The sequence below is a fragment of the Tetranychus urticae genome, chromosome 1 (genome assembly GCF_039701765.1).
Source record: "Tetranychus urticae isolate SD_2017Ah chromosome 1, NJAU_TeUrti_SD_1.0, whole genome shotgun sequence".
NCBI lineage: Eukaryota > Metazoa > Arthropoda > Arachnida > Trombidiformes > Tetranychidae > Tetranychus > Tetranychus urticae.
Window position 1 is genome coordinate 30,461,047 of NC_142958.1, and position 11,686 is coordinate 30,472,732.

Consider the following 11,686-nt stretch of genomic DNA (forward strand, 5'->3'; position numbering starts at 1 on the left):
TGTTTAAATTAAATTGACTTTGATTAATAGCAACCAGAGAGAAATAAGAAATCGCGTTTTGTTCAATGATTCAGGTGTTTTATTGCATGAATATTTTTAGTGTATTAAACCATGATCTAAGAATATGATTTTCATGGACGATTTTAATGGCTTTGTTTTATTTTTTGTGAAATCGGTCAATTGCTCAAAAATTGCATCCATTAATCGTATTTGGAGGTTTTGTTCAATTTTGAATATCCATTGAAAAATAAAGTCAAAATAATTTTCAACAGCCACAAGTGTTACAATGTTAAGATTGATTCACAGTAAAAAATATTTTTCTCATGAATACGTCTATTCACATTAATTAGCTGATCTTTGCAACCGAAAATGAATTATCCAAACCTTTTTTTGCTATAAATTAATATTCATATTTGTGTCTACTTCAGCTTGAAATTACATTACTCATATTAGGATGAAGTGGTAAAGGTCCATTGATTACATTGTATTGAAATATTGTATTGAATGAGACAAATTATGATAAATGAAAATAAGTTTATTCGCTCAGGTTCCCAGTGACTAAGTAATAAGTGCTTCAATTTCAGAAGCTTGATATGATTAACAATAATGTTGGAATGTCAGAGCATTCTGGCTTTATTAATTCATGAAAACAGTGATAATTAATAGGAAAACTGATCAGACTTTAATTAGGCAATTTTTGTTCTTCGCCAACATAATTTTTTTAGCTGCCCATCACCACCATTATCATAATTAAAATGTAACTTTATTCTTGTTGATTTATCTATTAATTACGTGTTGCTGTGGCACTTTCCATTGGTGGTAAGACTAACATTTGCGGATAATCGTTGTGGCTACTTGTAAAATTGGACAGAGGAGTTGAGCTTTCCGATGAGCTTAATATAAAATGATACAGTTTGGAATATTTTTCTTGAGCTAAATCTCTTAAAGCTAACAATTGTTCTTGTTGAATCTCAAAGGCTTTCTTCTGAGAATATAAACGTTCCACTTCACTATGCAGGTCCAATATTTGATCCATTTTACGTCGACGGCAATTTTGAGCAGCGACCTTGTTTTTACCTCGCCTTCGTATATCACGAATCAATGAAAGCTGAGCTTCATTTAATTCATATTTAGCTAGACGCTCGTTAAATTCATCGATTGGTAAGTTGATTATATCATCAGCTGGTATTGGTATGTTGAGAGCTTTAGCTCGTTTTTCATCTCTTGTTATACTTCGATCGTCATCTGATGTATCACTGGCATTGCTTCGAGAATGCTCACCTTTAGAGGCTCTGGAAGATCGGCCTCCGTTGAGAACAAATTGTTGCCGAAGACTGACGTGTTGTTGATGATGGAGATGTTGATGTTGATGTTGGTGAAGGTAATGGGGATGAGGAAGATGGACAAGAGAGGAAAGAGGAGAATGAATATTTGTGTGATGAATTGAGTTACTTCTAATGTCATGTACAGGATCTAGATGATTAGGTGTTGAATTAGTATAAGTGTGACTATTTCCAAGTCGATTTGTTGATAAGCTGTTGCCAAAAGTGTCGACTGAATCATTAACAGCATAATTGTCACCATTGAATCCTCCCATAGGTAAGGTGGTTCCTTCAATAAACTCATTTCCATTTTGACAGTTTGTCCATATTGTACCATTCAAGTCTGTTTCAAGTTCAATGGGTTAGATAAAAAATAAAATTAGGAAAAAGATTCAAGGAAAGATGAAAAATGACGTTCTTAATAAAATAACAAAAGATACATCAAAAGATTGAAAGAGTACGAACCACAATCGACAAACAGAAGAAATGATTCAGCTGTTGAATTTTAAGGTTCATTATTACATTAAATGTTGTTTTGATCTGACATAAGATAAGAAGTTCATTCCTTAGAATGAAATAATTTTCGTTGATGGATGAATTCATAGAAATCTTATAAAAACAAAATTCAAATTGTGTTTCAAAACTGTTTTCATTCTGGATCAACATTGAATGTTGATCCTGAAAATAAAATCGTTTTATGTAATTGATCAGCTTTCTTATTTGCTAGATGAATGTTGGACTTTATTATCTTATAAGTGTTTCCTTCGACTGGACAGAGATTCAGTTTTTAAAAATTACTACCCAATATCGTTCTTTTCACCTGATTCTTAAAGTGTTTTGTAAATGTCAAATTTTCAACGGAATCTACTCAGAAGTTTCAAGAGTCAAAGGATGGAGTTTTATGGTGCAAATGAAAATAGCTGATGAAGGGAAGAAAAACAAAAGACTCAGGTAAAAATTGAATAAACACCAAGACCTGAGGATGGAGAGTTCAATGTACCCGGAACAAAAAGGCCAATCTCATTGCCTGGGTGAACTGTTTAACCGTTGAATAAGCGAAATGATCAAAAAGCTAAATCAAGGAATCAAAAGGAAAGTGTATAAATAAATATTAAAACATCAAAGACTAATCAATGATGTAATGTGTACCATCAATTGGCCGCATCTACAATAAAACAGACTACAATTAATACATAATCAGAGATAATGTCTCTCATAATTTACACTCGGCATTGTAGATGAAATGAATGATAATCAATTGGAACTGTAAAGCTATTTAAAAAATGAAATTAAATAATGGTGAAAATAATAGACATTTACAAAAGCAAACAATGGGAACGATTATTCAATGAGTAAAATTGAATATGGCAGGGAGAAAGAGTCAACATTAGACAGAATCAATCACTTGATGATCAACAAGTGAATCAAGACTAATTGATGTAATTTGTTGATCAGTTACAGCCTATAAGCTTCTAAATATAGGTTGTAATTGCAGTTAATTTATACTTTTAATTCATCTTCATATTGTTATTGATCAAGATTGTCAATAGAAAAGGTAAACACTGTTACATTGGGTAAAAAGCAATGAAAGTCAACCTTTCAAGTTGGAGTCATATTTTAACACCACAAGATTTGGATGATTTGACTAGTTACAATTGAGTGATTAGCTTATTTTTTAGGCTTATTGTCAGTGATTAGGCCTAAATGATTTAATATGGAGACGAGTCAAAATGACGATGGAAAAGCTAAACATCTTGAAAACCTTGCGCACATCATTCAACTGTAATTAAGACTCTGGCTTTAACTAGTGTTCATTAAGTTAAACAGTGTCATTAATTATGATAAATGCTCGTCTGGAAATCAATAATTTATGATCAAAATGGATGATTAAAGAAACGGAAAAAGTGTAACATCATTGACATTAAGATTGACCTTTTTTTAGCTTTTGTTTTCAACGGCAACATTGGTTCAATTAATTGCATTGAAATGAGGTCTTTCATTGTTAAATCTTAATTTCAATTTGATGGACAATTAGCATAATTCATCTAATAATGTTTACCATATTTAACTTCAATTTGCTTCCTAGCTATGAGAGAGCATTAATTAGCTGGTTGATTAGGTGTGTGTGTGTATGTGTTTGATGGTCTTGCTGATGTTGTTGAGGTTTGAGGTTGAGCAAAGATTGGGTTACCTGATTTGACTGAATTAATGTTTTTCATGTATTTACTGAAATGAATGTCAAGGGCCATGTAATATTACTATTATATATGGTAAGTGTATAATGTAACCACAATTGTATTTATTTCCAAGTGAAGGAGAAACCAGCGAAAAAAATAGCTAAATAATGTAATAAACAAATTAACTGACTACCTGATGAATGGTTGAAACTGAGTATTGAAAGATACGATTGTTGGAAATACATAATGGTGAAGTTGAGAGGAACTGAAGAGGAAGGGAAAAAAGGGAGTTAAGGTGGGAATCAATATTTACGAGTGAACACAATGGTTAACAAATACACACCATACACACCAACCACACTGTTTTGGCACTAATCCGATTAACAATTTGAATTATATTGAGTAGGAAGAGAGTGAGAGAGAGAAGGAGAAAAAATGATTCTAAATTGACTTGAATCAATTCTGAATCACGTTCATCAACCAACGACACTTTTTGGTTAATAATAACATGTTAATGTAATAATAATATTATTATTGGAGATGGGGATGATGATTAGGATAGTACTCGGTATCCAGTTGAATGTAACTTCCGTTGAAAAATTATGATTACTGAATACAATCAGTTCTTGAATTGAGTTGATTCCTCCTTGATATTATGGTTGAGCTTACCTGATACTGAATGATCAATAAACGCTGAAGCTGCTTCTTGTTCAACAATGTGTTCACCAATGGAGATGTTTTCATGAGAATAGTAATGAACAGGTTCCGAATTATGACAATACTGGTTGAAACCATTTTCAATCATAGACGGCACCGAAGATAATGAAGTTGAACTATTTGTACCTCCGCCAGCACCAGTAATATTATCAATGATAGGGCCATCGCCTATTATAACAAGCATCCTCTCGTTGATGGGCTCATTGTGATTTACATCAGTGTTGCTTGTATTACTGTTGTTGTTGCTTCTACTGCCACTAGTACTATTATTATTATTACTGTTGGTGCTATTACCATTAGTATGGATTAGATTAACATTATTAGTACGTGATGAGCAGCTACTTGTATTATTAGATGAACCATTATTATCTAAGCAAGTGTTATTACTGCTGTCAATTGAGGTAAGCGTCGGGGTGGTGGATGATGAGCTTATGATGGAACCGTTGGTGGTGATTGTCTCACTGGAGGTGGCAAGAGTACTGTTACCGGTAACATTGGTTGATGATGGGGATACTGCTGTTAATGGTACAAGAGTTGGTTGACCATAATGATCTCCAATTGAGGTTTCACTTGTAGTTAAGCTTGTGGTTGTCCCATTACCATTTCCATTGGAAGAGTTGACGTAATACGAATTAATTGTTTGCCCAGAGTTGGAGTAATTATTATGATTAGTATTATTATTGGTAGAGGAGGGGATGGAGGTTGAAACAAAGGTTGATTCAAATGGCGATGAATTTGATGAGGATGATAAAGATGATGATGAGCTGCTAGTATGAGTAACTGGTGTTGCTGATAACAAGGCAACTGAATTGAGGTTACAGTTCCAAACATCGTCAAAATGAAAATTATCTCCGTTGTCCTGAAAAAATTGATCAAATTGGATATTATTTTCATAAGACAACACAACAAGAAATCACAGAGACAGAGAAGGGAAAACTAGAAAATACAAAAACCTGACTATAAAAATTACTTTTATTTTGAGTGATAAGTTTAGGCAAAGAGTTGAGGGGTTGCGTTATAATTGACTCTTAAAGTTAACTTTTTATTTCAATAATTTTGATTGAACTGTACTTCAATCAGTGATTGGAAGATTCTAATTCGAACTGTTAAACATAAAATCAAACTGATTGAAATTTAAAAATGTGTTTTAATAAGCAATGAGTTTAATGTTAATTTCAATGCGAACCCTTCTCGCGGGTAAAAGCATTGAGCATTGTCTATCGAGTCTATTTATATGTAACGTTTATTTTTATTTTGTTAATATATTTTGTAATTTTAGTTATTAAATATTCATAATTGTGACAATTAGATAATTACGACAATTAGCTTACCATGCGTCTTTCTAAATATGAATATCCTTGGAAATTGTGAGCCAAATATGGGGCAACTGTTTGATGCATCGTATTTATTGATGGTGATGGCGATAAAGATGTCGATGAAAATGGCCAATGTTGGAGCTGATATGGCTATAAACAAGTGTTAATGCCGACAGCAGTAAAGAGTTTATTGTAATACAAGTAAATCAATTGAAAATTGTATCAAAAAAAGTGTAAAAAACAACCAAAACGAACCAAAAGTAACAAGAAAAGTGGATCGATGATTTCAAAAAAGGTAAGTTATTATTTAACAAGTAAAAAATAGAAACATTGAAAGGTTTGTTTTCCTTTTGTTATTATTATTAGGTTGGCAAAGTTAAATTTAACGGACGATGAAAGTAACAAGCGAAGACAAGGACTAACAATGGCAAGGTCTAACCATTTTGGGAAGGAGGAGAGACAAGAGGCACTTGACAAGGTGATAGGTCACTTAAAGTATCGGTAGGAGGATTGGTAGAAGCGCAAGTAAACAAGCCATGATCTTAGACGATAAGGAAGACACATAGGAATCAAAGCAGTTGGATGATAATAATGATGATAGATTGATGAAAACAGATAGTGGAACGAGAAGAAATTCAAAGAGATGATGATGATAATGGTGATGATAGTGATGATAGTGAAGGGTCAATTGAAAGAAGAGGCAAAACAAATGTAGAAAGAGAGTGAAAAAGGTGGAGATGAAGGAGGAGGTTGGTTAGGTATCGATGTACGGCAGAGTCTATCATTCACTAGCTTATCGGTTGCTGGGTATGAGACAAGGTCTGCGTAAATGTTACAGGTATCGATGATGATGAAAATGAAGAGCCATTATTCCCCACTCCCACTGCTTGTGGTGGGATGGTTTAAGTATTGTACCTTAGGTATGTATAAGTTAAACAATGTGATTTAATTCAATTGCACGATTCATTTACAGAGTCAAGAGTTTATTCATTTTGATTCATTGATTCATTCACACACACACTCACAATTGTAACAAGTAAAAGGGATTGAAATAAATATGTATTGTAATTGAAGGTAGCAAGTGGTTGATGTAGTAATCATCATTTACTGTAATGATGATGAAAATTATAAATAAGTTAGATAATTTCAGGTTCACAATTAACGGGAAAATTCATTGACTTGACCCTTTCCTTTCAATCCTGGTGGCACTTGGTGTTTGTGTGTTGAGTTGAGTTTTTACAAAATGGAAACTTGATTTTACAATGTTGCCAGTTTTATATTGATTAATTATAATGTTGATTGTTTTATTTTCAGGTAAATCATGTCAAATTGTCTGTTTGTTAACTAATTGTTTCCAGTTGACTGGACGGAAGTGATTCTTGGTCAAACCCAAACCAAAACAATGATTACCTTTAGATGTAAAATGGTTAAACTGTTGATTGATTAGGTGCTTACATTTTTACATATTTAAGACAATTTTAAAACTTCAATGGTTTAAATATATTGACCAAAATCAATTCCTCAACTGATCAAGTTGAGTGTAAATTGATTTGTAAGTTGTAAAACTAATTTAGTATTGTAGTAACTCTAGTCTTTCTTGGTATTTGCTGGTAAATAGTTGATGGCAAGTTACTGACTGTATTTAATTTTTGCATTTAAAATCTTGAATTGTACATCGAAGTTTACCTTTCCTTCAATGGTAAAAATGTAAATCCAATTGGACAGGTAAATGGATTGGTGAACGTGATCAGGCAAAAAGATGTGTAAGTAGTGAAAGGACAAACCATTGAAATCCAACTAGAGTAACCGAAATAGTAGCCATAGTTGTTGCTCATTTTTTCCCCTTTTTTCTGTAAGGCACTTGATCTTACCTTCATTATTGGTCTACAACAACGCTTAACCATTTACAAAAGTGATTTGATTGTTTCAAAATCGATTGATTACTTCCTATTGATTACTATTCTGTAAACCTGAGTAAGTGCTACTAGACCCGGAGCAAGTCAACACAAAATTTAAAAGCTTACACTGTATTTAAATGAGATTCAAAATTTCATGTTGGACAGTTTAAAGATTGATCATCAACTTACAATGTGAACAAATGTTCACATAAATGTAAATTGAGCTAATATCGGCTTAAAACAGTTAAACATTCAGCTAGAGCTGACCGCACCAGCGCACAGCTGTTCAATTTTAGAGCAACTTTTCAATGTTTTGTTCAATTAAAATTCATTAACATCGTTCTTTAAAAAATATTTAACCCTCTTCGTGGTCCAGACAATTTGATAAGAATGGACATATTGTCTCATATTAGTGAGGATGGTTAACCTGGAGTTTATGTTTTTGACCAAACCTAAGCTAGCTCTTTGAGTGACATTCAATGAAGACAGTTCGGTAATGCCTGGTGGCTCTTCCTATTCTTTATGTGACTTTTTGTGCTGTAAATTAAACCTTCTACTAACTATTCGTTAGTAGCGACCGATCACAATATTATCGAGAAATCAAAAATAAATCAGGTTTCTTCAATAAGTGACTCAGTCGTTTGCTTAATCTTGGTGAATGTGTTTCGAGTGAAATATCCGATGTGGAAGCTTCAAAGTTTCATGTTTTTTAACCTTTTCTCACTTTTGTAATTTGTTTTAGGTATAAAGATTTCTTCTTAATTAATTGATTATCATGAAATTAATTGTTACATTAGTTTTGATGTTTAGAGACATTTACATGAAAGATAAAATGGTCAACAAAAGTGACAAAAGAAACTGACTGATGCTAACCTGTAAACCCTTTCAATTACATCATTATGGATATTATTGTAAATTTTAAAGGTTGGAATGTAAATGTAATATTTTGACTGTTGAAAGGTGATGAAAGGTTTACATGATGAATTTTTAAATTAGCATGATGTGCTTAAATAATCAGCGAATCAAGTACATGATATTTACACTTGTCTAAATACATTATTAGATGTTGTTATTGTGCTTTATTTTTCTCAACCATACAAAAAAAGAAGGATTTCAATTTGTTTACTGTTTTGTTATTACATGCTTGATTGATTACTGTAACGTTGTAGACTCAATTAAATTATGTTCAAAATTAATGAGATATGCTGTTGATTGCTAGCTATGAAAAATGAAGTACAAGTGATGTCAAATTAAGGCTATTTGAGTATTTAAAGGATTGATAGGCCTTAAAATGTCTTTAAAAATGTTTCACATTTCAAACTGTAAAACCCAAGTAAATCTGACTTACATCGGAAAACCAATCATTGCACCAACACTAACATTATTTAAAATTTTCAGTTAATTCAAAATTTGTCCAATCTTTCTTTATTTAAATCTGATTTCCACTGGATTCGGTATCAATTGAATGTCAGGTTGCTTTGCTTTTGGACTAAACATTTTTACAAATACGGATTGTTCCTTTTTTCACTAATAGCCATTACCTACAATATTGAACAGAGGTTAACATAGCTTGGATACTTTATTATACCCTTGACCATAGTTAGTCACAAGATGATAACAGGTTCTGGATGATGGAGAGTGGACCACGACTGGGACCATGCCAAAGATACGGGACTATCATTGTTGTTGAGTAAAGCGAGTGTAGTCCATAAACTGGCCACTTGACCACCTCAGTATGAGGTGACAATTGAGTTAACAAAAAAGGCTGCTTGACAGGAGTTTGTGAATACAGATCAGCTACAAATCATAATTGGTGCGGGTGTCAATATGGGGTAGGTCAAGGTAAAAGAGAGGTTAAGTTTTTATTTATAGTAAACTGTTTATGGGTTTGATGATAATGAAGATGAGTTGATTTAAAGATAAATAGGAGTAAGTTGATTCCAGAAAAAAGGTACGAGGCATGATGAACTGTAATATTTATCTTGTTTACTAAATAACACATGATTGTTTATCATTTGACAGGAGAAATGATCAAGATAAGTTGTTAAAATTGCGACCAAATGGGATCCTTATGATGATTAGTTTTGTTGTTGATTGTTATCATGATGATCAGGCTTTTATATAGACATATACACATTTTGTAAATTTTCACTTGTCTTTGCTGACTGTAAATTGAACAGGTCCAAACGTTTAAAATGTTATGCTTAACATTTTTCCGATCAAAAACCAATAACCCTTGATCCTATGATTGGTAACAATAGTAATATCTTTAAATAATGGTTAAACAGTTGATTGAAGTTTACCTTTCATTCAATAGTAAAATTGCAAATCCAATTGACAAATAAATGAATTGATGAATATTCATCAATGTACTCTGACATAGCTTTGCCAGCAATATGAAGCAACTCCAGATATCTCAGCCATCCATTCATTATAGCTGTATTTTTATCCTGCCTCGGCTATTCAACAAGAAAAGTAATGAAAGGCGAATGAAAATTTTAAAAGCATTCTAACTATAATTGTGATACATGGAGATTGTGCTGAAAATTCATGAAAATTCAAAATTTATATTTTTGAATTCAGCGGTAAAAAAAATTGTGACCGGTTCATTGTAACTGGATAATGTAACCACGAAATCTCTCTACCCCGGAAATCTGTTTTAACGCACGCTCAGTTTTCATGTTTTCATGTTGTTATTTTTATTGTTTAAAAAGTGTAAATATTAAAATATTTTGTTTGATTTCTAGTTAATATAATATCGTTATACACAATGGTTGCGTTTAGGAAAGTATTTCATACAGTTTCTAAATCGACTACTTGGTACCCATTGCATATGGCTACCGGTCTAAAAAAGATTCAGAGGCTTCTTAGAGATATCGACTGTGTCGTCGAGGTACATGATGCAAGGATTCCCATATCTGGTCGATCGTCATCGTTTCACCAGCAAGTTATTTGTGGAAGACCTCATCTTCTGGTGTTGAACAAAATGGATCTTATAGATATTAATTTCAAGACTGATGTCGATAAAAAGTTGTTAGGAAGCTGTGATAGAATTTTATATACAACTGCTAAAAAGCACACAAAAGTGAATATCGAACAAGTAAGTTAAAATTTTGCCGTTCTTTTATATTGGACTGTTATTGATTGTAAAATTTAATTAACTCTTTTCTTTAATACTCTGATAGATTGTTCCAATGTGTCAGGAAATTGTAAAATCTAAACCTAAATTTAACAGAGCTGATACACCTGAAATGAATTTGTTGATTGTTGGAGTACCAAATGTCGGAAAATCAAGTATCATTAACTCATTGAGAACTACAATCTGTGGCAAGAAGGAAGTTATGGCTGTTGCTCCACACGCTGGGGTTACGAAAACTGTTTCAAATAGATTAAAAATTAGTAATGATCCACCAACTTACCTTTATGATACTCCTGGAATATTAGAACCTAATTTATCCATGTCTGAATCAGCACTACGGCTTGCTGCTTGTGGTAAGTTACTAATTTTGGCTGATTCTTACAAAAATCAATAATATTGTGTTACCTCTGTGTCAATTTAGGACTTTTCAAGGATGCAGCTGTTGGTGAAGTACTAATTGCAGACTACATTTTATTTTGGCTTAACAGAAGAAAACTTTTTCATTATTCAAATATTCTTGGTATTTCTGAGCCATCCGATAATATCGTAGAAGTTTTAAGTAAAATCGCAATAAATCAAAACTTTTTATTCGAAACCAAAGATATGAAAAGTAAGAATTTTTTCTCTTCATCTTAATTATTTCTACATAATTATCTAACTCTGATTTTTTTGTTTCATCCTTATTTTTCAAACTAAAATTTAGCTCGATCAAATGCTCTTAGATTAGACCAAATAAGAGCAGCTAACTATTTTATCAATTTGTTTAGAGATGGAACTCTTGGAACTTACCTGTTGGATGATGATTTACTCTATCGTGCTAACGATCCAGGATTCAGAGTTGCTTTGTGAAACTGAAGGGAAACTTCATTAATTACGCAAAGTCAATTTTGTTTTGTAATTTTACATTTGATACAGTGACACTATTGTAAACTATTAGAAACAAAACTATTTCTGTTTTCAATTTATGCAATCAACTAGAATTATGAAGATCCAAATAGACTGAGTAGCCTTTATTTTCATGTGAAAAGTGAGGCAGCGATGTTTACAAGCATAATGTACTTTCTTTTTGAATGACTTTAAAAATTAACAACGTCAACAATCCCGGACAAGTTGGAAC

General features: G+C 32.4%; 3 protein-coding genes across 3 annotated transcripts in view; 1 reads left to right on the forward strand and 2 right to left on the reverse strand.

Moving 5' to 3' along the window:
* Positions 1-11,686, reverse strand: part of LOC107361631 (sialin-like) — a 39,602-nt gene that overhangs the window by 7,522 nt on the left and 20,394 nt on the right. The window lies entirely within an intron of this gene.
* Positions 515-5,903, reverse strand: LOC107361629 (uncharacterized). The gene is made up of 3 exons (XM_015928469.3): positions 5,548-5,903; positions 4,169-5,075; positions 515-1,665 (listed from the first exon to the last, which is right to left on the reverse strand). The coding sequence occupies exons 1-3, from the start codon at positions 5,614-5,616 to the stop codon at positions 785-787; spliced, it is 1,857 nt and encodes a 618-aa protein (XP_015783955.2). The 5' UTR covers positions 5,617-5,903; the 3' UTR covers positions 515-784.
* Positions 10,116-11,564, forward strand: LOC107361633 (mitochondrial GTPase 1). Its single transcript, XM_015928477.3, has 4 exons — positions 10,116-10,530; positions 10,616-10,922; positions 10,991-11,179; positions 11,273-11,564. Exons 1-4 carry the CDS (start codon positions 10,201-10,203, stop codon positions 11,416-11,418), a joined length of 972 nt encoding a protein of 323 aa, XP_015783963.1. The 5' UTR covers positions 10,116-10,200; the 3' UTR covers positions 11,419-11,564.

Coding starts and splice junctions, on each gene's coding strand:
- LOC107361629 (XM_015928469.3), bottom strand. CDS start 5,616: ATGCATCAAACAGTTGCCCCATATTTGGCTCACAATTTCCAAGGATAT. Junction 5,076..5,547: donor CATATTTAGAAAGACGCATG/GTAAGCTAATTG, acceptor CAATTTTTTCAG/GACAACGGAGATAATTTTCA. Junction 1,666..4,168: donor TATTGATCATTCAGTATCAG/GTAAGCTCAACC, acceptor AACTTGAAACAG/ACTTGAATGGTACAATATGG.
- LOC107361633 (XM_015928477.3), top strand. CDS start 10,201: ATGGTTGCGTTTAGGAAAGTATTTCATACAGTTTCTAAATCGACTACT. Junction 10,531..10,615: donor CAAAAGTGAATATCGAACAA/GTAAGTTAAAAT, acceptor ATACTCTGATAG/ATTGTTCCAATGTGTCAGGA. Junction 10,923..10,990: donor ACTACGGCTTGCTGCTTGTG/GTAAGTTACTAA, acceptor GTGTCAATTTAG/GACTTTTCAAGGATGCAGCT.